The sequence below is a fragment of the Furipterus horrens genome, unplaced genomic scaffold, assembly GCF_987537825.1.
Source record: "Furipterus horrens unplaced genomic scaffold, mFurHor1.1.pri manual_scaffold_9, whole genome shotgun sequence".
Taxonomy (NCBI): domain Eukaryota; kingdom Metazoa; phylum Chordata; class Mammalia; order Chiroptera; family Furipteridae; genus Furipterus; species Furipterus horrens.
This window is the reverse complement of record NW_028327179.1, coordinates 6,309,681-6,335,189: the sequence shown is the minus strand read 5'-3', so window position 1 is coordinate 6,335,189 and position 25,509 is coordinate 6,309,681. Positions and strand designations below refer to the sequence as shown.

The following is a 25,509-nucleotide window of genomic DNA, read 5'->3' as shown; positions in this document are numbered from 1 at the left end:
AGCAGCGTTTAAACCCGCGGCTGTGACGTTGCCCCTCCCCGTTGCTAGGAAACGTTTCTTGCGTCCGCAGGCGCTGAGCGTTCCAGAGCCGGCGCGCCGCTAGGGGCGCTCGCGCGTCGGAGCCAGGCTCGCCGGAAGAGAGAAGCGGGGACTACAACTCCCGGCGTGCACAGCGCAGGCCCGCGAGTCCAGGGCTGGTGGGCCGGGCCCCGGGACCGGTGGCGTCTCCAGCGACACGCGCATATTGACCGATAATCCGCTCAGCTGTTTGGGCGCTGTTCGGGCGGGCTCGGCAGGGCAGTACCCTCCCGAGAGAGGGGGTGGTGTGGTATGAAACTCAGCCCCAGCTGCGAACTGCAAAGCCAGGCTTCTGCGCCGTTTAGCTAACTTAGCAGGTAAGGAGCAGCTAAAACATCTTTAGGCTGAGCTGGTAACGATGAGCACCGTTATTAGGTGAGGAAGCCCAAATACATGTACCATTTGAGCGCCCCACCATAGCATACTAAAATACAAATTTTAATTAATGACTGTGTGATTGATCGGGCTGTGCTGCTTTTCAGTTTGTTATCCCGTGGGGAATGCAGAGCCAGAACGAGGGAAATGAAAGCCGTCTCAGGAAGCTTCCAGTCTAGGAGGAGCGCATGAGACCGCGTTGGCGCTGTCAAGTTCAGAGCCACACTTTCTTCCTACCCCTCCTCAAGGTCGAGGTAGTAATTAATGGAGGGGAGGGGCAGGAGGGCGAACCGTCTTGGCTCGGGGCTCGAATCGTCCCCAGGCATCGATAGGACACAAACAGTTGGGATGTGTGTTCAAACCCAGGAACTAAAGAAAGCTGACGTCTGTCAGGCACATTACACTCTGAGAATGACAGAGAGCAAGTGGAAATTTGTATCTTTTCCATTAATTAGGAGAAAACAGTGGAAATATAACTACCACAAATAGTGGATTACCACATATCCAATTTGTCAGGAAAATCTTGGGAATACTGTAACAGAACCCGTGGGCTGTTTAGTTAGGGGCCTGATTGCCTGCTGCCAGAATTATAACTCTCAATACCAGAGTTTAGTGAAAAGAAAAAGAATTGTTTATTTACACATAGTCCTGCTTCCCCCTCCCAGACCTGGCCAGTCTTAGGAAGGTCAGAGACACCGTTTTCCTACTTCCCAGGCACAGTTCAGCTTTACCAGTAGCTGCCAATCACTCAGTTCTGATGGGGGAGGGCCTTTCTGTGCTGTGGTGCCCTTCAGCTCTCAATGCAGGACCGCCTGGATTCTCAGCCTCCTTGCAAACTGCCTTCTTCCTGCAAACCGCATGGATCTCCTCTCCTTCTCAAAGCAGTCTGGCAAAGAGCCTCTTCTTAAAGCAGCCTGGAGATCCCTTCTCCTCCAAGCCACATGGAGGGAGCCCACGAGAGCCAGGACCAGAGAGAGAGAGAGAGAGCCCCAGAGCCCCAGAGAGAGAGCTAAAATCTCCGCAGCTGCTTATATCTCCCTGACTGCGTCCTCTCACACAGTGGGTATTGCAAACAGTTCTGACCATTCCCAGAACCTGACACAAGCTCTATCTGCTTCTTCTGTACCATCCCACAGTCCAAGATCCCTCCCATCTTCCTGAGCCGTGGAAGTAAAGTGGATCTTTGTGCAACAATATTTCCAGCCACTAGCTCCAGGCATGCAAGGGCATCCTGAAAGCTGCTTCCTTTTCCCTAGCTCCCCGCCGCAAACTCTGGGGTTTGTTTTTGGACTCCCCTGTTTCTGTAACAATACTATCTTCAGAATACGTATATCCGGAATCCAGCCCCTTCTCATTATCACCATTCTGGTTCAACCCAAGCACCATCTTTTATCTGGATTTTAGCTAGAGCCTTTGGCAGTGGGGATTTCCCCTGCCTGGAATTCCGTTCCCCAGACTCTGCGGGACAGGAGCTCCTTCACTTCCTCCAGACTTAATCCAAATGCCACTTCTCAGTGATGCCTTCTCTGGCCGCTCAACTTCAGGTTCCACTCCTTGCTCAGATTTCCTGTCCACTTCTCTGCTTCATTTGTTTTTCCTTAACACTTAACATTATCCAGTTTATTACATATTTTGCTGATTTGCCTTACTGTCTGTCTCTGTCCCTAGAATAAAAGTTCTGCAGGTGCAATAATGTTTGTGTGTTCACTGCTATATCTTCAGCATCTAGAATAGTGCCTGGCACACAGTACTCAATAAATTATTTGTAAGTTCATGAATAGGTAGACAATAGAAAGTACGCATTTTCAATGATAACCCAGAGAAAATAGAATGATATAAAATGGGTATGTAGATAAAGAAAAACTCTTCAGGTTGGAGCACTGGATATAGTAATGAGCAGTAACGCCTTTACATTCATGAAAGCGGTTATTCTTGCAACACATGCCCTAAGGAAAGAGGCTGTAAATAAACCTTACATACCAAGCCTCCTTATATACTTCAAACTTGGAAACCCACTTCCTGGGGTTGTTATAAATGTATCTGTGACTCCTGTAAATTTCTAGGTTTTAAAGTCACTGTGTCTCAAAAAAATAAACTCTTAATTTTTTTTCCGAGCCCTATGTCAGCATGTATGTAAAAAGTTTACTCTGAGTGCTTTTGCTAAAGCATGCTGAATCAGATTGTCTGTTTTCATTATATTTCAAGGAAACCAACGTGTATTATTTTATTCATTCCTTGCATTTATAGACAAAGCACTGGGATTTGTACTTTTAGAGTACATGAAAGACACAGTACTTACTCTCAAAACTAGTATAAGACACACAAAATGATGTGCATAAAGGTATACCTCATTTTTCAACATCCATTAAACTTAAGAATTCCAAAAATAAACATTCTATTGTTAGCCTACCTGTCGTTAGCCCACTTAGGATATTATTTCATTCTTTACTTTCAAAAGTATATTTATGTTCACCCTACCAACATTTTCTTGTGGATCATTTAGATTTCTAAATATTTTTACCAATAAGTATTATATAAGCTGTAAATTAATTTAATCAAAGCATTTTTAAAAGATATTTTCCCTGTACTAGCATTGATGTACTCTTGCTAACAAATTCATGAGCACAAAGAGCTGATCTAATTTCATATAAAACTCCTTTCACCGTTCCCGCCTATGCAATTGTTCATCCTCACCAAGCTCTGTGCATCTGCTCTGTGAATTATTGATCTGTGCTGTACCTGCTTAGCACTTGCATCGGGACAGCCTCCGCAGCTGAACCCTTGGCTGCTTCTGAGTCAGCGTTGCCTTCGCATGTTCGCCAGGACAACGGACAAGTCCATCTTTCTGAGAAACTTTCCTTTATGCCTGTTTCTATATAAACCACTAATGTCAATTCAAAAGAATTGATGTGATTATCCGTTTTCAAAGCCCTGATTGCAAAATAAAGTAAAACACTTATTAAAACTGACTTTAATTAGTTATGTTTATCTTTAAGGATGCACCGTCTCCCCTCTTTAAAGTTTTACTAACTCAAGTTCCGACAATAGCCACGAATACCCTTGTAGTTATCCCACTGCAGCGTTGTACGCCCCTTTCACGGGCAGTTTTAGGTGCACTGCCAGCATTACACTGTGAATTATTTTGATTTCTGAGTACTCTTAATGATGATTTCTATTCGATTTAAATACAAAAATAATAGGGAAGTGGTTATTTTAATAGAAATATTCCTTTACATGTGGTTAGACTTTTATGTTATGAATAAAGAGCTTAACGTTTTCTTACTTCATCAGTAACTTTTGTTTCGTTAACTCAGATGTTAATCTGTATATTCCATGTACAGGCTACATGGCAAACTATTCACAGTTGATGGAGTTCTGCGACAATACAAATTTGGTCCAAACATCTCTGTAAAAAGACGACCTTTTTCTTTTCTTTTCTTTTTTTTTTTTTTAGAAAAGGAAGATCAACATCCTCCTTTTGAAAGACTTAGAACACATTTGATCCTGGACTGTCCATGGGGGAGTGGGTGATAAAGACCATGAAAGAGGAGGGGAGAAGGTGAAGGCGGGAGAAGGCTGCAGTAAGTCCTGCTGGTGCCAGTGAGAGACAAATTAACTGTAAGGTTCCACTTTCTACAGCAGAAGTTCACGTTGCTGAGAACCAATCAAGCATATAATTTTCTGGAAAGGGAGAAAAAATTCAATTTCTTAAGGAGAAGTTAGCTTAGTAACTTAAAAGAATTAGAACATTAAAATAATATTTATTTACTTTTAAATTTCAGATGAGAATTTAAAAGCATGGGGGAGGAGAAGCTTCAAGACTTTCTTTCCTGTTCTATTAGAGTCTATGATAGTCTATATTATTTGGAAATATATGAATTGAAGAAAGTTCCTCTGTAACCTGCTGCTATACAAGAACAGAGCAACCCTAGTTGTGATCCTTCAGATACTAACAAGCAATAATAGAAGCCTTGGGGCAAGCTGGGAACAATGCTCCTTCAATTAGACAAAAATCCAGAGAATAGTGAGTTTTCTGGCTTAAAAAAAAAAAAAAAGTCATTGAAGCTTGAGACCTTTCAGGATATCTGTACTGAGAATGGAATGTTTTCAGTATGTCTTTCCCAGGAGAATGAAAAGCATTAAGAGGAAGCCCAATAAAAGAATGCTTTGTGAGACTGCCTCCGCCTTTGCACTTCAATGAAAATGGTCAAAACAGCACAAAACCCCTGGGAAACACTGATATTTTAGATATTATTTATTGGAGAGAGGGTAAGGGTGGGAGAAAGAAAGGGAGAGAAACATCAGTTGGTTGCCTCTTGTACTTACCCTGCCAGGGGGCCGAATTGCAGCCCAGACTTGTGCCCTGACCGGGAATTGAACTGATGACCTTCCACTTTGCGGGACAGGGAACCAACTAAGCCATGCCCGTCAGGGCACCACTGCTTTTTTAAAAAATAGGATGTTTTGTTGTAAATGATTGGGGGTGGACAGATATTTTTGAGTCAGATAAAAACTACTGCCCATCTTAATAATATTTGGAAGAAAACAAGACACACATCAGTTACTCCACAGATATTTATTAAGTGCCTACTATGTGCAAGACAAAAAAATGATGACAAAGGCACAACCCTGCCCTCAGAAGTTACGGATAATGCGTACACACCTACGTAAATGTGATGTACGTACATCAACCAGTCCTTGAGCACATACATCAGGGACGCTCTGGTAAATCAGATGGTTCTCCTGGAATTTATGTTACCGTGGGAGAAACAACCAGGCACCAACTGAACGAATGATGTGATTGCAGACACAGGCAGGTGCTATGAAATACAGTCACGGACACCAAAACTTGGAAGGGTTAATGACAGAGTAGAAGAACCATAGTCTAGAAATAGAATGTAAGGAGAAACTTTTGAAGTGTTTGGAAGATAGAGAAGTTCATGACAGACATCCTTCTTCTTGTATCAAACTTCAGATTTTATTTTTGATGTTTATTTCAATAAAGAAAATTTGATGTTTATGAAACAGTTGCTTCTGCTATTATATACTATTTAAGAGCTACTAATATGTTAATATGGGATCACTAAAAATTTAAAAATAGGTTCTGTGACTGTAGCACTAAGAAATCCAGATGTGGAAAAGTAAAGTTATCAATGTATGAATTACAGGGTGGTAAGTACATAAAAGAATTCTTCCTCTTCATGAAAGGATTTGCTGTGGTCCTTTAAATATGAATTCCCTAGTACCCTTCTTAAAAACCTGAGAAAATGAAAAGGAAATTAAACCTGTATAAATTTTGAAAGTAGCCTATTGCATAAAGGACACATGCCTGTAGTTACATTGTCTCCTGGAAACAACACTATGTCCAGAAAGCACAACCTGTTTTCCCTCACTTTGGAACACATTTTATTTTGTTGATTAAGTTAGAAAGGAAAAAAAGTCTGATGCTAAGGACCACTAATAGCAGAGATTATAATTAATAAAATAGCCCTTTTCAGTAATGTGTATATAACATCCTTTGATGCTCTTGTTTCTTCATTATAATAAATGTATAAAATAAGTGGCTCCGCAGCCAGGTAACCTGAAGTAGAGGACTTGACTTTCATCTTTCTCGCCACTGCCTTACGGTTAGATCTTGGTCTTTTCACTCCCTGTAAAAATAAGAATGTTTATGGCATTGTATTGTTTTGTGAATGAAATGAGAATGTGTAAATGTATTCTGAAAAACAGCTAACATTTGGAGTGTCCTTATGAAGTGAGTGCTTTTGAATTTTGTGTTTCTTAGGCAGGCACCGGAGTAGCAGGCATGTTCTTATACTACTGATTGGAGTATAAATTGTTACAATCATTTTAAAGAGCAACTTAGTTTTAGTTCCTAGCAATAATATTGAAATATGTCTATTCAAATGATTCTCTAATACCAAGGTATATTATGTTTGAGAAAGTTTTGCATGTGCACATAAGGAGATATAGAAATATGGCATCATGAGATCTTGGAAATGAGTGAAATGTCTATTCATAGGATAATGGATATATAAATAGAAGTATACTCATAGAAGAATACAGCAGTAAAAATGGATAATCGGCCTGCGAGCCAAGTGTCACTGCTTTGATTCCCAGTCAGGGCACATGACTAGGTTGTATGTCAGGTCCCCAGTTGGGGGCGCAAGTGAGAGGCAACCACACAGTGATGCTTCTCTCCCTTTCTTTCTCCTTTCTCTAAAAATAAATAAATAAACAAATAAATAAATTATTTAAAAAAATGGATGAAATGCAGCTAGAGCTATTGATGAGGATGAATCTCAGAATATTGAGCAAAAAATTGCAGAAATATATGTACAGTGAAAATAAAATTTATGTAAAACTATTTATTGTTATGGCCCTATATGCAGATGTAATAAGAGTACATACATGTCATGGGAATGCTAAACATAAAAATCAGGATAGTTTACCCCGGGGGAGTGGAAGGCAATGGTGTTAAGAAAGGACATGCCGATGACTTCAATTATGAGATTATATATTTTATAAGCTAGGTGCTGGGTACATGACTATCTATTTTTTAAAATATTTTACTTATTTATTTTTTTTAGAGAGAGGGGAAGGGAAGGAGAAAGAGAGAGAGAAACATCAATGTGTGGTTTGCCTCTTGCGCACCTCCAACTGGGGACCTGGCCCACAGCCCAGGCATATACCCTGACTGGGACTTGTGTAGATTGGAAATATTTTATCACAATTTTTAAAAGGAGAAAAGTAATTCTAGCTTGTAAACTGAATTATGAACTACCAAGGGGTAAGAATGGAAGTAAGGAGGCACATTAGAAAACAATTTCAGTACTCCTGAGGAGGGGAATTGAGTATCACAGGGTTTCTGGCATAGTAGGTTTAACAGATTATAGTTATTGTGGTGATTGCTATCATCACCATCACCACCATCATTACCATCACAGACATAAGGGGAACTTTGAAAAAAGAGAAACTAAATGTTTTGAGTAGCTATGTTGTACTATGTACTTTATCTTTTAGTCTTGATGAGAATCTAGTTATGAAGAACTAAGGTTCACAGAGGACAAAGCCAAAAGGCACAAGGCTACATAAGATTCTAATGACTCATTTTTCAATGTTGTTTAAAACACGCACTCTCTCCCGCCAAAATTCACACCCCTTTTCTAACACTTGAAAAAAATTCAAGCTCTTTACTCTTTGGTTCATAAGTAGCATATTTTGAGTTAAATTTAATAGCTAGATATACCAAATCCATGAATAATGCTTTATTACTTATTACAGAATACTTTGGGATCTCTCTAAATTTTTCCTTTGATCCTCCTAACAACCCTGAGGAAAGCAGGGCAGTTGGTCATTTCTACTTTACAGATGAGTAAACTAAAATCCAAAGAGGCTAAATCAGAGGTTCTTCACCCTTGTGACCATGAATTTCATGAAATCCAATGTTAACTAGTTTATGGCTGAATGGGCATTTTTCTAGGTTAGAGGGTCAACTTAAAATGTATTTTGAAAGGATCCTGTTCACGACTCCCCCAGATGGCTTAAATGATTTAAAGGGTTAAATGATTTGCCTAAATCTACAGGTCACACGGTCCTGGTGCAGCGAAGACCCCAAGCAATTTCTTCCCACCTCACACTCAGGATTCTTTTCATTACAACCTACAGAATCAAAATTCTAATTAGAGATATCTTTGGTGAAATACTTTTTCTGCTAACGTTATTAAATATACCGAAACATCTTAGCTGGGAGTTTGGTTTGTTCAGCTGTTGGGCAGTCACTAATCTACAAGGTGTGACTTTTCAAATGAACAAATCACGAGCTGTCGTCTTACAAACAAGCCCTAACAGACTTGCTAAGAGCGGAATCTGACACAGGAGCTGTGTCACGCATTTCACAACCCTGGGTAATCTATCAGGACTCATGGCGAGACGTCGCTGCACCTAGAGGTGGGAAGCAGACCAGGAGCTGAGAAGGGGACTTCCATCTCTCCTGAACTCATGACCGACCGTCGCAGGGTTTCCCAGGTGTAAAAGAACGGATTCGAGTAGATCGCGTCTCAGAACCCCCCAATCCTACCGTTGCTGCAGTTGAATGGGAGTTTGGGGTATAAATTATCCAGAGTCTACTAATGATAGCCTTCGTTTCCCAGTGAGAAAGGCGCCCAGCGCCCAAAGTGGGTTACTGGCCCTTAGCCCACCGAGGCCGCGACGCACTAGACCTGCCCTTTAAGGTCAGGCCTGCAGCCCCCCTTTGGGTGACGTAAGGGTGGGCGGAGAGAACGCCGCGGAAGGCCGAAGGTCCAGCGGAGGTTCAGGCCCGACAGTTCTCGATCCTACACTCAGGCATGGGGGACGGCGGGGCGCCCAAGCCCAGCCCGGGCGAAGAGATCGGTGTAAACCCGTCGGGGTGTGCGAGCGTTGAAGGTGGGGCTCCGGGTCCCGAGGCGGTTCCTGCGCTGGGAAAACCCCGCGCCGGTTCACGCCGCCTGGACTGGAGGACGTGGCTGAGCTCGGGACGCCGCGCCACCCCGGGAACCCACCGGCCTGGCGAGGCCACGTGACCCGGCGCGGGGGCGGGGAGAGGCGCGCCCCGCCCCGCCCCGCCCGCCCCGCACGCATGCGCGCGCCTCCCAGCGCGGAAATTCAAATTTGAACGGCAGCCTGAAGCGGAGTCCGACCCTGGAGGCTGCGGAGGAGAGGAGCGCAGGTTGGGAAGAGCGTCCCTGCCCCGGACTCCTTGTTTTCTCCAAGGGACACACTGAGCCGGGACTCACTTCTCTTCTTTTTCTGAGTTTGAACCACCGTCTCCGTCGTCTCGCAATCGACACGCGAAGCCGGGGCGATGGACCCGTTTACGGAGGTGAGAAGCCTTGCGGGCGCGACCGGGCACGACCCTTCCTTACCCCCCACCCTGCCTTCCCACCTTCCCTTCCCACCCTCCGTCAACCTCTGGGCCCACCGGGGCGAGAGCGCGTGCGCGCGCGTGCGCAGAGCGTGCGTGCGGGGGTCCGCGGGGACCGCGGGGGGAGGGGGCGCGGCTTTCTGCAGATGAATGGCTGGGAGCCGAGGCTGGAGTCTGTCCTAGGAGGGGGTAGGGGAGACCCGCAGGTCAGCCCTGGCTGGTGTGGATTGCCCCCCTGGAGTGGAGCCCTGTCCCCCCGTGAGTGAGGGTGGGGTCTGGCGGATCAGGTCCCACTGGAAGTCCAAGCGGGGACGACGTGCAGGGTGGGGCTGGGAGCCCGAGTGACTCACCGTGGTGTGCGCAACCGCCGCCTGCAACGGGGAGCGGGCTGGGATGGGGTTCGCGGGACCCGCGGGGCCCGCAGAGGAGGCGGGCATGCCTTCAGGGATGCCGCGCGCGAAGTGACAGCAGACGCGAAGCAAGCGGGGGCCGGAGACTGTCGCGTGCTCGCGGGTGAAGTCAGTAATTCCTTCACATTCCGTGGCCCCGCTCGCGGGTGGAGGGTCGTTCCCGGATTGAGCCGTAAATGGAAAGGAGACGAGCGAGCCGAATGTGTGCAAAGCGAGGTTATGAGACCGCGATTAAAAACACACTCGCGCACAACGGAGAAGCAGACCTTTTCGTGTGTGTATGGAGAACATCGCAGCAGTGTTTAACCTACCTTTAGTTCTTTGGAAGTTGAATATGACTTAATTAGATACATCGTGCGATTATTTCTCTAATTTTGACTTCTTGTTGGGGATGTACGAGTCTTCCTCTTCCTCTTTCTCTAGGCTGTTGTGCAAATTTCAAATGTTATCTTTTGAGTTATTGCAAAGTGGACCTAAAAATGTCTACACTTGATGAAATAACTTAAATGCTACAAATAGTAGTAATACCTGTCCTTTTTTTTTTTTTGGAAATGGAACTACAGGTCTGTAAGTGTAAGATATTTAAAAGTTTCAACAGTTAGAGTTTACAGGTTTTCAAACACAGCAGTATTTATTTTAGTTTCAAATTTTCATTCATCTTGGGAGAAAACACATCCATCTGCTTGCCTTACTTTTAAAAATTCTGACAAAAACCCAGAACACATTTTTGGATTAGCTTCACTGAGCAGGGCTGGTTGTGCACCGTATTTTTCACTTACGTTGAAGTGAAAAAGGACCTATCTTCTTTATGTTACTTAGAATAGGATTTCTTAAAACAACCTGTGTGTCCTGAATATATTTTTAATTCTAAATAACAGGAACAAAGCATTTTGAACACTGGCTGAAAACTGCCCTCCGTTTTACGTAAAAATGTCGTACTGGAGCAGTACAAACCTCCGTTGAAAGAAACTATTTGAAAGAAAACTTTCATTTTACCGAGTGCTCAGAAATATGGGTTGCTTCCTAGGCATGGTTTGTATTATGAACAGTTGGGCCCGCTGCCGTTGGAATAAACAGCGTTTGGTATCTTTTCCTTAATTGGCAATGAGTGAGCTCTTTGAGTTGCTTCCAACCAGTCGGGGCTTAATTGTAGCTCCGGTAACATTTTTGTTTCTCGGTGAAAGGAACTGGCCCAGGTCCTTGTCTGAAAAGGACCGAAAGTCCGTTAAGATGACTTTCCCAACCAGTGTTTCTTCTCAGACCCGCAGGACGCAGGAACTTACCCGAGAGACAGTTGTCTCAGTTTCCCCACGCCGTCCTCCAAGCCTAGGAGAGTGTGGTTCCTTACCCCGACACCAGGGAGCCAGGGCTTTGTGCTCCGGGTGACTGGCTGAGAAAGGCTGCGGCCGTCCTGAACTCCCTTTCCCGTGTTCTCCCTGCTGTTCCTGGCGCCTTTCCCCCCTCTTGTGCCTGGCAGACTGACTCAGCCTCCTGCTCACACTTGGACCCCCTCCTTCAGGGGAGAGATCCCCTCTCCCAGGGCTCAGCTCACTCGCATTTACCTCGTGAACTTGTTTCTGGCCACGATGTGAGCTTCAAATGGCAGTAGGCCTGGTCTTTCCTATTCAGAGAGATGTTTCCCTGACCTCAGGCACGTCACTGCCGAATTAATGCAGGAGAGAGCCATTCAGTGCAAAGTATTTTACAATCAAATAATTACAGACAACAGTAGCTGTCAACCATTTTTAGCAATGTTTTTTACGGTAGAAAGATTAAAAATACGCACGTCTAAAAACCGTTCGTGCATCCATCCCCCAGCCACACACTGTCCCCACTCCAGTCCTTCCCACGGAATTTTTTGAAAGCGAATCCTAGAGATCAGACAGTTTCCTACGTCAGTACTTCAGTGTTTATCACTGAATGCTAAGGACTTTAATAGGAAACACCAACATGTCATTATCACCCCTAAACAATGAACAACAGTTCCTTCTTACCAAGTTTTCTGGCCATGCTCAGATTTCCCCGCCTGTCTCCTGCTTCTGCAGTCGGTTTGATCAGGACCTAGGCAGGCTCCCGAGGGCAGTGTCCTTCTGAAGCTTTTCATGGACCAACCACAAATAATGACTTCTTGATTCGTGAACCGACAAGCAGTTTGAGCACATGTTTGTGATGATCTGATAGGCGCTGTTAGCGTTAGAAAGAGCGATTGGATTTCATCAAAAGACGGTTGTAGCAAAGTGTTTGGGGCCTGTGTTTGAGTCCTGCCTTGCCTGTTTGAGCTGTGGGACCTCTGGCTAGTTACTCCTCCTGTGGCTGGCCTTTTTTCTTCTGTAAAACAGTAATAAAAACAGACCCTCTAAATAAGGTTTGGTTTGGTTTTGTGTTTGTTTAGGTTTTGAACATGACCTGAATTAGTGTGTGCAAACACTGCAAAGTACTTTATGGCATATCCTACATGAGAGTTAGTGATTATTGTTGCACCGTGAGGGGAATTTAAAACCATAAACTTACTGCTCATAACATGGGTGTTAGCTTCTTTGTTTGAAGATCCGCTCCTGGGTCAGGGTCACCTCCGCCCAGGACTAGCCTGAGGGAGACGCAGGGCTAAGGGCCAAGGCAGAACTTCCTGTGTGGGCACCCTGAAAGAGAAAAGGCTACAATCAACATCGTTTGTAAAGCGTCTTTTCTTGCGATAAGAATAAAATATACAAACGTAATATTAATGTTTTGAATGGAGTTTCTCTTACTTTCCAGAATTAAGTGAATCTGTATTGACCGAGGAGGTAATGCTGCTGGAACACGTTGAAAATAAGAAGTTAGTTTCTGTTGCGTCTCCTCTGGTTAAGAAGGCAGGGAGCAGTGACACTACCTAGAAACATTCCTGTCAAAATGACTCAGGGTGGGTGTGGCAGAAATCGCTTAGGGGCTGGAAACTTCCGTTATCTTAGATTCCTCCCTGGGGAGTATCTTATTTCCTGCTTCTGTTAGTTATTGCAGTGTTTACTTTTTTATTTCTCTACTGTTTGAAGAAGGAATGTACCTTATAAACTAAAGAACCCTTAAATTCCTGATACACTGTTATACAGAAGGGTGACTTAAATTTATTGAGCTGTTGAATTTATATACATATATCACTTCTTTTAAATTAATAACCTTTGGTACTTACTAGTTTTTATTTGACAGGTTAGGGAACTTTTTTTTTCTTATCTACTTTAATTATTTTTAATCTTGAGACTCGCAGACCCAGAGCAGACAGTAGAACACTTGTGTAAGTTTGAACGGCAGGACTGCATTCTTTCACTGTGACCCGGCGCGCACGGGCACTGACGCCGCGCTGAGCACTCCGGCTGGAATGGAATGTGGGCAGGGCCAGGGACGGAGGTCATGGGGCCGCTTTTATCTGGGGCGTGACAAGTAGGGATAACACTTAGTTTGTGGAGGACTTGTGTTTGAAGGGGGCGGGGGGCTTGTGTTCTGGAAGGCACCTGGCTCCTAAATCACCTGATCAGGGCCAGCGTTTAGCTGGAGTGCCGCTTCTTGAATGAACGTTAAGTTGGACATCGTACCCACGGCGAGGAGACGGTTGTGCCTTCCTCCCAGTGTAGCTCACGCTTCTGCTGCGTACTCAGAGGGACTTTTAGAAACTGGTATTCTGTTTTAATTGAGGAATTAAAAAGGTCAGATGGAGTTTGCTTCCTTGGGCGGCTCAGTGCTTTGCCTGTGTTTGCGGGGCAGTAGGTCAACTCCAGCCCGTCCTCCGCACCCCTCCTAGAGTTGTGTGCCTTTGGGGGAGAGGACTGTCCCCCAGGTCTCCGGGGTGCTATGCCACACCCATCAAATAGGATCCCCAGCGGTCAGGGCAAGGGAAACGGAACCATAACTTTATGGACTGGCTAGGATTTCGACTTAAAACTCTCACATTGATATTTAAGGAAATAAGACATGAAGATTGTTCAGGTTTTCTCTCTCTTAGGAAGTGTCTTATGTTCTCAGAGGACAATGAGTGGGTTGTCCCCTTCTGTTCTCCAGCGTCCCAGGTCGTGGTGGCTGCATCAGTTTTGCTGCCATAACAAGCGACCACGCGCTGGGTGGCGCAGAGTCCCGCGTGGATTATCTTCTGTCCCTTAGAAGTCTGATGGAGTTTGCTGGGTTAAAATCAGGATGCCGGCAGGACCGTGTTCCTTCCAGCTCCCGGAGGCCACCTGCACTTCTTGCTCGTGTCCCCTTCATCTGTCTTCGCAGCCACCAGTGACATCACTCTGACCTCTGCTTCGTTGTCTCAGATTCTCTGACTCTGACTTTCCTGCCTTTCTCTTTTCCCTTATACGGGCTACAGTGGTCATCATCCATGATGATCTCTCCATTTCGAGATTTCTGATCACACCGGCAGACTTCCTTTGCCACGTAACAGTCATAGATCAGGGCTGTGGGATATGAGTGTCTTTGGGGGCCCATTATTATGCCCCCTACCTTAGTGCTTGAAGCAACCACCGCGCTGGCTCCTGTGATGCAGGGTTGGGCTCGTGTGGGCTGTGCTCTACTCGGTCTCCCAGGGGTCACGCAGGAGTCGGCGGGGCCTGGCAGGTTACCTGGGACTGGGTGGTCTCACGGGGCCATCCCCGGTCTGGGCTTGATGTCAGCTGAGCCGGGTGTCTCCAGCAGGCTACGGGGCTTCTTCACGTGGTGGCAGTGCTCCCGGGCAGGCAGGATAGAAACCACAGGGCCTCCTGAGGCCTGGGATTGGAAGTCACACTGCGTCACTTCGGCCGCATTTATTGGGGTGTGGCAGTAGATTCCACCTGTTGGTGGAAACAGAAAAAATGGTGCCCATTTAAAATCTTATACAGCTAGCTACACCGCCTTGGATGGCCGTATTACACCTGTAGTGATTCTGACATTGGGCTGCTGCTCAGTTAGTGGATCTTGACTTAAATCCCTTAGGAGTTCACTTTTGAGATGTATTTAACTGTTACCCGCATGGCAAATGGTGATTTTAGAAGACACCTGAAGTTTTGTGAGCCTTTGACTAAACCGTGTTTTAAACATCACATGTGCAGAAACTGCTGGAACGAACCCGAGCCCGGCGAGAAAATCTTCAGAAAAAGATGGCCGAGAGGCCCACGGCAGCGCCCAGGTCGGGGGCGCCCACCAAGCGGGCCAGGGCGCCGCTCGCAGAAGCAAGTAACCAGCAGCCCCCGCCTGGCGGGGAAGGTAAGACTGCGGAAAAGCACACGCTGCCTTTGTAAAGGAGAGGAGCCCCAGGCACTTCATCGTGCGCGCAGACAAGTCCGCGTCTCTGGGAGACAGAGGTCACAGGCTCTGCGGGAAGGCGCAGCCTGCTCTTCTGTTTCTGGGTTATGTTTCATGTCCGGCCGAGAACCTCCTGGGCTGTAGCAGAGTTGTTTTTGTTTCTTAACAAGTATTTCAGATTAATTGGTTGAACTTTATTTTTCTCCATCCAAAATAATTCTTCAAACCCCCAAGGGACGACAGTAAGGGGCAGGGGAGCTCTCCTGCTGGCAGTGGTGTGGTGGTATCTGCGCCGGCCATGCCAGCACAGCCGGCCCCCGGGACCAGACAGTGTCCCTGGCAGGAGCAGGGCAACGAGTGCAGGCTTAGGTGCAGATGCTGGCCTTTTAGTGAGCCTTTTCGTTGGCCGTCTGCCGCACCAGCTCTAGGGCTAGGCACCAAGTATGGGCTGTTACTGTGTAGGACTGGTAAGATCACACACACACACACCCCCTTGGAAACCTATCTTATTCTCTCCGCCCAGCTGCCCTAGTCCTTTCCTCAAGTGCGGGGTGCTCTGGAGATAATCCTTAGCGTAACCTTAAAATGCAGGTAGAAAAGGCGTGTTACTGACATGAGGGCTTGGGGCTGGCTTACAGTTACTTAGGAAACTAACCATAGAATGATGAGTTATTTTTGTACGTTTATTTTGAAGAAAGGGAGGGGGAATACATTACATATACATGGTATTTGGCCGGGAAGATAGAGGGCTGGCCCCAGTCCAAGGTCTTCTGTTCTCACAGTGTCACAGATTGATACAATCAGATAGTGAGTTCCAGTGCTTGGAACTCCTTTTTGATGCTTAAATGGAGCCTTTGCTGTTACAAGAACTGTAAACCTAAAGAACTCTGTATTCCCAGGTGGTATTGCATGCTAAAATAGAAGCATTTTCAAAAAATGATTAGATAAGTTAATGGAAAATAAATGAATTACAGAAGATTAGAAAATTCATGATATGTATTTAATTAGATGGGTGTTGGTAAGGGCAGCATATCCTCTCATTGGTACACTTCGGTCTCGGCCAGGACAAGGGCACTTGGTTAGACAGCTGACAAAACTGACCTCCAGTGAAATTTACATTCTTTTTAAAAATATTAATTGTTCCAGGAAATACATTAAAGCTCATTCCTGGGTTGAAACAATATGCCTTATATTTAGATAGATCCTTTTTATTGTAGGACTTTAAAATTACTTATAGGGGTTGGTGGACGTTTGAAATGTGAAATGTTAAGCGCTTGTGGTGATGGAGTTGTCTGGTATAGACTAGAAAGTTCGGTAACTTCTGGCTTCCGGGCTCTTGCCTAACCCCACGCCAGGTGCTTTTCTGCCCCTGCTGATTGTTGTCTGTGGTGTCTACCCTGACTGAACTGTGTAACATTATGCATACATCTTGAGAATGTTACTTGAATTTATTTTCATTCAGGGTTTTTTAACCATAAGTTATATATTTTTTAAAAATCTGGTGGAGCTTGAGACCTTCGCCCATTGTCCTTTATAAGATTATAAGGGGTCTTAAGTCTGAGAGGGGGGAATTGTTACAGAGCGGGGGTCCCCCCCCCAAAATAAATTAAAAAATAAATTAATTAATTTAAAGAAAAAGAAATCTCACGTCAGATATTTAAGTTACTGAAAGAAGGTAGAATTTTATACATTTCCTGTAAGGAAAATCATTTAGAGGATTAGAGAAACAAGATGTTTTATTAATTTGTTAAGTCCTTGCGGAAGGTTGTTCGTGCTGTGAGAAAGTATGGAATTTTGAATTTTTCCCCTCTTTTCAATCTAGAGAAATCTTGTACAAAACCATCGCCATCAAAAAAACGCTGTTCTGATAACACTGAAGTAGAAGCTTCTAACTTGGAAAACGAACAGCCGGTTGCGTCAGCTTCTGCCAGACCCTGTTCTCCGAGTCCTGGGTGCTCTCAGGCGCAGTCCCGGGCGCCGGCTCCGGCCGGGGCCAGCGCATCCCAGCCCGCCAGCCCTGCGCCGCTGCTCGGCCTGCGAAGGGGGCTGGACGCGGGACCCGAAGCGCCGGCAGCCTCCTCTGTGAAGACGCGGATGCAGAAGCTGGCGGCCCAGCGGCGCCACTGGGACAACGACGACGATGTGACAGGTATAAGTGGTGGGGGGGCGTGGCCCCAAACCTGCGCCATAAGGTCCCACCTGGTATGTTGCAATGGTGGTTGTCAGTTAACACGTGAAGGTAGATGCCTTTGCTGTATCTGTATCCTAGCAACCGTCTCTTGCAAGTGGTCTGTGTATCAGTCATGTGTTTGTCAGGTGGTTCTTGGTGAGGTGGGTGATGAGGGTCTTACACTCCTGGTGTCATTAGCATCGCGGACCTTCAGTCTATACTCAAGAAATTCCACTTTATGGATTGATTAAGTAAACGAGTGCCTGGTGTGCATGCTGTTGAATAAGGGAGAGAGAAAACTTAAAAATAAACCTACTGAGCGCCCCCAAAGCAGGTTACTGGGCTGAGGTGCTGGACGCAGGTGGAGCCACCCGGTTTTCGCGCTTCCCGGTCTGGTCGGGGGGAGAGCCTGGGAGCGGGTCAGTGGTCAGGCGGCAGGGCTGGCTGTCAGCGATCCTCTCCATCTGTCCCCTGCCTGGTTACACGAAAGCCTGGAGGTGACTTACACAAATGCCTGTGTCACAAAGGAAGCAAAACAAGGAAATCGGAGTGAGGAGAAGGGAAGAGGAAGTGAAGGGGGAGGCTCGTTTATTATTCACCGGCCTTCCGGTCCTCCTCACTAGCCAGAGAGGGGTCTGAGCTTACTAGTGGCCCACAGAAAGGGGGAAGCCCTGTCAGCTACGTGCCTGATGTGCGTAAGATCAAAGCAGACGCGCTCTTTCCTTTGTCCTCAGAGGTGGCCCGTGCAGGCTAGCAAACCCAGAGGGCTCCTCACGGGAGGTGCGCAGCCTGGTTCGTGCTCAGAGCACTGAGAGCGGCCCAAGGGGGCCAGCAGAGTGCAGGATGGGGCTCAGTGGGGCTCCCGACCGGTCTCCGGGGCGTCAGCCGTCAGAATGTTGGGCTGGAGCGCTGGAGAGCGCTTGGCTTTTTTTTGTTGTTTGTTTTTTTCTTTTTGAAAGCTGCAGCTAATTGTGGTGCGTAGCCAGAACTGAGACCAAGTGATCTGAGAAAATGGGTCGCCTACATATCCTGTGGGCAGTCTTCCATCAATGTCAGTTCTGTTCATAGAAATTTTGATATGTATAGGACAGCAGAGCAAGTTAAGACTCTCCTCCTGGCAGTGATGATAATCTCAAGGGCTAACACTGTGCCAAGTGCTAAGCATTCTAAGTACGTTTCCGTTCTACTGTAGAGAGCATTTAATTCTTAGAACAGCCCGGTGAGCTATGTACCATTTTTATCTTCATCTTATGGAGGAGGAGACTGGGAGGGGGCTAAGAAAGCTGCCCACGGTCAGCAGCTCAAATTCAAACTCCTGTCGGGCTCAGCGCTTGCCTGCTGTGACTTGCCTGATGTTTTTCGGGCACGTAACGGAGTGTGGGGGTTCCAGGGTGTCAGTTACACCCACTTACTTTAGCAGTGTGCAGAGGAAACCATGCCTATGTGCCTGAAGGAAGGATGTCCCCTCTCTGTTCTGTCGGAAATGTCTGTGGGCAGCAGAACGCAGATTCCCTTTCAATGAAAAAGAAGAAAGCGGGTTGTGATTTAACACGTGGTCAGAAGGCCAGCCAAGGCCCCGCACGCTCTGGAGCATAAGGCTCTAGCAACCGCGGCTCTGGGGGTCTGAACACAAATGTTAGCAACTGCCCGCCTCAGCCTTGCCGAGGAATCTCACTGCGGCGCTGTAGCCTGATTTTACGCATCGAAACTTGGGACAGAAGTGTTTGTAGTGGGTGGTTTAGTGAGTGCGAAACGGGGCCGGAGTGAGTGTGGGCTAGTCCGGCGCTGAGGACTTTCCCTGAAGCCTGCTTTCTCTGAAGCCTTGCTTTGTGACAGAGCCTAGAAGAGCTAGAGGGCTCTCACGCCCGTGCCTAAAACCATATGAAAACTGGCCTCTGCCTAGGGGACAGTGCTTTATTAAGGAAGAGGCAGTGGTATGCGCAAGGCCATTGCAGGGAGTGTGGTGGTCAGGGAGGACTTCCTGGAGGAGTCAGTGGCGGTTAAGCTGGCCTTTGAGGGGCTGCTGGCTTCGGACAGTGGGGTTTTCTCGGGCAGAGGCAGCAGAATGTGTGAAAAGCTCAGACACCGTGAACGTGGCGGGCAGTGTGTCAGGCAGCGTGCTGCCATGTGGTGCAGGGGGAGGAAGAGGAGGTGCCTTTGAAGCAAGTGTGGGGGCCAGAGCCTTTGGAATTGAACCTGGAGGGGGTGGGGAGGTACAGGGAGAGTTGGGTCCTGCAGATGTTTTCGAGAGCTCACTCTGGCTTCTGAATCGAGGCGGGACTGACTTGGGCAGGGATGCCACTAACCTTTGGTCTTGGAGAGCGCCTCTTTGCATCCATCTTGTTTGGGACTCTGTGCTTCCTGGACTTGCATGTCTATTTCCTTCACCAAATTAGGGAAGTTTTCTTTCATTTTCTCAAACAGATTTCCACTATCTTGCTCTTCCTCTTCGCCTTCTGGCATCCCTGTGATGCAGATGTTGGACCTCTTGAAGTTGTCTCAGAGGCTGTTTATACCATCATCCTCTTTGTGTATTCTTTTTTCTTCTTGTTCTTATTGCTTGTTTTTTGCCTCCTTATATTCCATATCATTGATTTGATTCTGGCTTCAGTTATTCTACTGTTGTTTCCCTGTAAACTGTATTTTATTTCAGTTAGTGTATCCTTCATTTCCGACTGGACCTTTTTTATGCTGCTGAGGTCCTCACCGAGTTCCTTGAGCATCCTTTTAACCAGTGTTTTGAACTCTGCATCTGAGAGATTGCTTATCTCCATTTCGCTTAGCTCTTGTTTTGGAATTTTGATTTGCCCTTTCACTTGGGCCACGTTCTTTGTCCTTGTTTTGGCAGCCTCCCTGTGTTTGTTTCTGTGTATTAGGTAGAGCTGCTCTAACTCCTTATCTTAGTAGTGCAGCCTAATGTAGTGGGTGTCCTGCAGGGTCCAGTGGCCCAGCATCCTCTATCACCCAAGCTAGTACTCAAGGTGCGCCCATCGTGCGGGCTGAGTACACCCTCCTCTTGTGGTTGAGCCTTGGTTGCTGTCCGCAGATCAGTGGGAGGGATTTCCCCGGGCCAGTCAGCTGAAGGACCGGCTGTGACCATCGACCACCACCCTCTGCCGTCCGTGGAGGATCAGCTGTGCAGGGGCAGGGTGGTGGTGCTCCGACGTGGTCTGTAGCTGTCCCCTGGGTGCGCTGGCTCTGGAGTTTCCTGGGTGGTGCGGCCACGGTCAGTCCCCATCTGTGTTTTGCCCAGGGCCACCCAGTCTGCGAATGAAGCAATCTGAGTTGACTGCTACTTGTGTTGGGCTTGGGGATTCCCAGGCTAAGCCAAGCTATGAATCTAGGCTGGCTGCTGCTAGTGCCTTGCCTGGGGCTCACTGAGTCCCACTGTTGCTTGTTTAATGGGATTTAGGAAGTTGTGCAGCATGAGCCAAGACTAGCCATTCATATGGAAAAGCAGCTTGGGTGGACCCCTAAGTTGGGTGGGGCAGAGTCTGGGGATCTCCAAGGCGGGTTAAACAGAGTTAGCCAGGTTGATGGAGTGTCAGATATGGCAGCAGTTTTCGGGCTCTGTGGCTCTGTTGGGGGAGGGTTTAGAAAAGGGACAGTCCTCTGCTGGCCTTGATGTCAGACACTTCAGGTCCTCCCTGTGTACCACTGGTGCCTTTCAAGTTGCTACCCTGGTGCTGGAGCCCAGAGGGAGTGAATCTGAGCAGGTGAGTCTGTGTGTGTTCTTTAAGAGGAACTGCTTGAGCCTCCAGCAGTTTCATCCACCTACTCAATCCCTGCTAGTTTTTGCAGCCAAAGGTTGTGGGGACTTATCTTCTTGGCACTAGAACCCTGGGCTATGGGGCCTAGTGTGGAGCTGGGACTCCTCATTCCTGAGACATCCCTCCTGAATTTTTGTCCGTCACATGTGGGTGTGGGACGAGCCCGTTCCACGTCCGCTTCCTACCAGTCTGGATGGATGTGGTCTCTTTAATTCCATAGTTGTCAGACTTCCATTCAACTCAGTTTCTGCCGGTTCTGAGTGATGGTTGTTCTATATTTTACTTGTAGTTTTGATGTGGTTGTGCAGAGAGGTGAGCCATGCCTGCCTAGGCTGCCATCTTGACCAGAAGTCTTAACTAGTTCTTAAACCTGTTAACCTCATTTAAAAATTCTGAATGGAGTGATCCTGGTGTTTACACATGTAGGCATCTCTTGAACAAGGGTATTAATTCTCTGTCTGACCATGTTTGCAGGTGACATCCCTGAAAGCTCACTCATCGCAGCAGAGGACAAGGCTGCATCCCCTCCCAAACCATCAGAAGCCTCAGCAACTCCGGTCGGGAGAAGGGGCCGTCTGGCCAACCTTGCCGCAGCTATTTGCTCCTGGGAAGATGATGTCAGTCACTCATCTGCAAAGCAGAACAGCGCCCAGGGACAGCCTGGTACCACTTGTTTACCCACAGTTTCCTCTGCGAGCGGAGCATCTGCTCGGATCAATGGCCGCAGTGTTGAGCAGGAAGCTGCATGCTGCTCCCAAAGGGGTGGCAATGCCTCCCTGAACAAAGGCCCGACCTCGAGAGCTCAGGGCGCATCTTTGATCAGAGCTGCAGTTCCCAGCTCTGCGGTAAGTAAATCCAATTTTACTTTTTTATTTTTCCTTTTTTTGTTTTTTGCTTTTTCTTTTGTAAATACAATTTTAAATACAAAAATACCCTTTTCTTCTTTTGTTGTGAGTGATAATGTATATTTGTGTGTAGGTATGTGTTTTTATAACGTATCTGTAGTGTTTGTATATTTTTAGAATATTGGTTTCATAGAAAGTAAAAATCACCCATTTGGTTCCCAGTCCCAGGATAATGGCAGTTACCAACTAGTGCCATTCCAAAGTGTGGAACATGAAGTTTGGAACCTCTTCTTTGTTGTCAGGGAGAACACTGGAGATTACTTTCTCCGTTGGAATGCTTTTGTCTACAGATAAATGTCAGAGAGCAAGTATTTCTGTAAGCTCGTAGGTGTAGCGACCAGATGGCAGTTGTCAACGGAGAGTGGGGCACTGCCCCTGCATGTCCTCGGGAAAGGTTCCTTGTGCGCGTGCAGTTTCAGGAAAAAAACCCTGAAACAACAAAACAGAAGAAGAACGTTGTGTTCCTGAGCCTCGTCTTTAAGTGCAGAGCTGGGCTTTGGAATTAGACGGGCGTGCGGTCCCGGCCCTGCCACGCAGTAGACGTGTGGCTTCGGACCCCTCACTTCATCTTGTAAAACCTGGGGCAGGGCGCTGGGGACGGTGACGGGAGATAATATGCATGGAGCACTGGGTGCCATTAGTCTTTAAGTCCATGATACGATTTTGTTAAAGTAATACTGACTTAACTAAAATACAAAAAATATGTAATTTGGTCTAACACAGTTGAAATTTATAAATGTACTAGTGTGATACTATGAAAGAAGTTGTTTTTTTTAAATAGTGGGTGACTCTGTTCCTTGTACAAAATTACCCATCAATATATTATGCAGACTAAACTACACATTGTAATTTGAATTATAGTATTTTCCCAGTTGTTTTATTCCCAACCTTTCACATGGGTTTGATCTATTAGATGCCAAGAATGTTTCTTTCATGAGTTTACATAAAGGCTACCAAGCAAATAGGATTTGACTTGTTTTGTTATGGGACTCTCTTTAGATATTGTGAGGTTTGTTATTTACCCCAAGTATTATTACGTTTCAGAAAGCTCCTTCCCCTGTGAAAGCTTCTGTATCCGTCACTGATGCTAAAAATCGTGAAGCACAAAATCCTGAGCGACTTGAAAAAACTCCTGCGGGTCCTCTGAAAACAGAGGTGTTGGAGCCAGCTGGGAAGGCGGCTGCGTCGCAGACGATTCAGCCCAAAGAGGAATTGAGCAGAGACACTTGTCTGCGCGCTCAGTTTAAAGACAAGTCTGCAACACCAGGTGATGTATTACTTAAAAATCTAAAGTTACTGCTGATTATTTTCAGGGTTTCTGTTTTTGGCATTTTAAGTGTGTGAATGATTGATTTGCTGGCGCAGATAAGACTTCTTCACATTCAGCTTTAATTGGTGGAATAAGTAGGTGCTAGCATAGACGGGTCCAGTTACTGGTCAGAGTATTTCACCTGTTACATCTCAGCAATTCATATATGCTTCTTTCTTGGAGTGACTGTGCTAGACGCGTTCTTCTGTGCTGTTTGATACAGGCACAGCGCACACAACCGAAGCCGTGTTTTAGGGCATAAAGGAGAAACGTTCCCATGACCCAGGTGCGGAGGGTGTTTCTCAGACTTCACTGTGAAGCCACCCCTGGTGGGGAAGGGAGTGAGTGTGTATCCGAATGGTCTGCTCCCAGTTACATCTGTGTGTGTGTGTGTTGTGTGCGTGTGTGCATGTGAACGTTCCAAACTGCCTTCTTTGTCTCGTGGTGACTTAGACCTAACGCATACCCAGCATGCTCTTGGTGGGGAAACACAGGACTCAAAAATAAGGCAACATTGTTTGCTTCGAACTGTATCCATTCTCATTAGAATTGGTCTTGGGAAGAGTGTTCATTCTGAACTCTTAACTTTGTGAGAAACAATTTCTCTAGAACCCATAGTTCATCGTAACAACAAAGTAGACCGAGAGAGGGGCGTGGGGAACCCTTAGTTACGGGGTGAGTGGGAACCAGCAGTCAGTTTCCAGATTAGCCAAAATGAGAATTGGAAACAGTAGCAAAATTTAGGACAGAGAATAGAATGGCATAGATAAGATTTCTTTTTATTATTCAGGGCCTCGGAGATACTTAATTTATGTTTCTTTGTATTCGTAATGGACTCTAGTTTGAGATAGGGGTAAAGTGTTAGTAAGGGCCATGGGGGTCTTCACACTGTGGCCGAGGGTCAGACTCTGCCCTTCCCCTGTTCCAGCAGGTAAAGATGTTCTGGGACTCACCACGGCCATTTACCGTCTCACTGCTTTCTGGCTTCAAAGCAGAGACGAGTCATGACAATAGCCATGTATTCTGCAAAGCCCAGGTGTTTATTTGCTGCTCTTTATAGGAAAATGGGTGCCGGTTGCTGGTGTAGGTAAACCTCCTTTCCCACAGAACGACCCAGCAGCCTCCTGACGGAGGGGACTCCCGTCTCACTCGCTTTGCTTTCAGTGAGCCCCAAGCTGTTCTAACCCCCTGATCGCTGCATTAGGGTTCTTAAAGGTGGGATTAAGTAAATGGGGCTGTGGGAAGAGAAGTAGTGGGTTGTCATGGTCAGGACACCTGGCAGTTAAGATATGCTGCTAATATATTCACAATCAATTTCCAGTCATTTAGGTTCTGATTATTGAGTTTAAGGGTTTTTAATATCCACAGTCCTTTTCTCTCCACCTTAAAAATAATTTATTTTTTTAAAGAGCTAAGTCCTAGAATTACATTTTAACTGTTTCCATATTAGATGCTTTCTGAATGAATATTCCTAGTAGAAGCAAAGCGTTTTGGAGCTGTACTGGATCCGAGAAGTTTTGCCTTAGAAATCATAATTGTTACTTAATCTGAGTAGCCTCCAAAAATGTGCGTTTTCTGTAGTTGGAGCAGGAGTCAAGTCTTTCCTGGAACGCTTCGGAGAGCGCTGTCAAGAACGCAGCAAAGGAAGTCCCGCTCATAGCACGCCTCCTCGAGCGCCCGTCATCACTCCAAATACGAAGGCCATTCAGGAAAGATTGTTAAAGCAAAACCCAGCTTCCTCTGCCACCCATGTGGCACAGCGGCTCAAGCAGGTACGGCTTCCTGCTTTTGACGTTATCCAGAGCATGGTCTCAGCGTAGGACCTATACAAATCAAATCGTGTATTCTCATGCCAGTCTTTCTGACCAAGAAAAGGAGCATCTTGAGTCTCTATTGCATATTTCAAATTAGAGATATTATTGTCCTGTGTTCCATGTGTATTATGACTTTTTTTTTACCTTAAAACCAAAGACAGTCAAAGTGTTTGGATATTATTCTTAAACATACTATTGGCTCTTGTGTAAAATAGAACTTTTGATGGTTTTAGGAACGTGAAAAAGAACTAGCGTGTCTTCGTGGCCGATTTGACAAGGGCAACTTATGGAGTGCAGAAAGAGCTGAAAACTCCCAAAGCAAACAGCCAGAAACCAAACAGGTAACACAAACAAGAGAAAGGAGAATGCACGTAGTGCTGTGGTGGTGCTCAAAACCAGCTGCGGTTCCGTGTTGTAGAATAATTCTTCACGTCCTGTCCAGGGCCCGTTAACTGGGCCACTTTCCACTCATACACTCCTTGAACGTTCTTGCCGAACTCTGCTTTTCTCTTGTGATATTTTC

At 46.3% G+C, this 25,509-nt stretch overlaps 1 protein-coding gene and 2 long non-coding RNA genes across 5 annotated transcripts in view; 2 read left to right on the top strand and 1 right to left on the bottom strand.

The window, feature by feature from the left end:
• Positions 1 to 189: 189 nt before the first annotated feature.
• On the top strand, positions 190 to 2,343 carry LOC150001221 (uncharacterized). Its single transcript, XR_016513176.1, has 3 exons — positions 190 to 395; positions 561 to 707; positions 1,339 to 2,343. It is a non-coding gene; the product is annotated as an uncharacterized LOC150001221 (long non-coding RNA).
• Positions 2,344 to 9,068: 6,725 nt separating this feature from the next.
• ANLN (anillin, actin binding protein) overlaps positions 9,069 to 25,509 on the top strand; it is a 48,025-nt gene continuing 31,584 nt past the window's right edge. For both annotated transcript variants that reach the window (XM_090287021.1, XM_090287020.1), the window contains exons 1-7: positions 9,069 to 9,316; positions 14,826 to 14,979; positions 16,841 to 17,167; positions 21,433 to 21,803; positions 22,908 to 23,130; positions 24,754 to 24,944; positions 25,220 to 25,327. In XM_090287021.1, the coding sequence (XP_090143147.1) occupies positions 9,299 to 9,316; positions 14,826 to 14,979; positions 16,841 to 17,167; positions 21,433 to 21,803; positions 22,908 to 23,130; positions 24,754 to 24,944; positions 25,220 to 25,327 (1,392 nt within the window). In that variant the 5' untranslated portion in view covers positions 9,069 to 9,298. The remainder of the gene's footprint in view (positions 9,317 to 14,825; positions 14,980 to 16,840; positions 17,168 to 21,432; positions 21,804 to 22,907; positions 23,131 to 24,753; positions 24,945 to 25,219; positions 25,328 to 25,509) is intronic.
• Positions 10,949 to 12,598, bottom strand: LOC150001220 (uncharacterized). 2 transcript variants are annotated; one of them, XR_016512996.1, is made up of 5 exons: positions 12,516 to 12,598; positions 12,280 to 12,407; positions 11,763 to 12,096; positions 11,331 to 11,427; positions 10,949 to 11,094 (listed from the first exon to the last, which is right to left on the bottom strand). It is a non-coding gene; the product is annotated as an uncharacterized LOC150001220 (long non-coding RNA). The 2 variants fall into 2 exon arrangements; XR_016512995.1 differs by lacking the exon at positions 10,949 to 11,094 and having other exon boundaries at positions 11,125 to 11,427.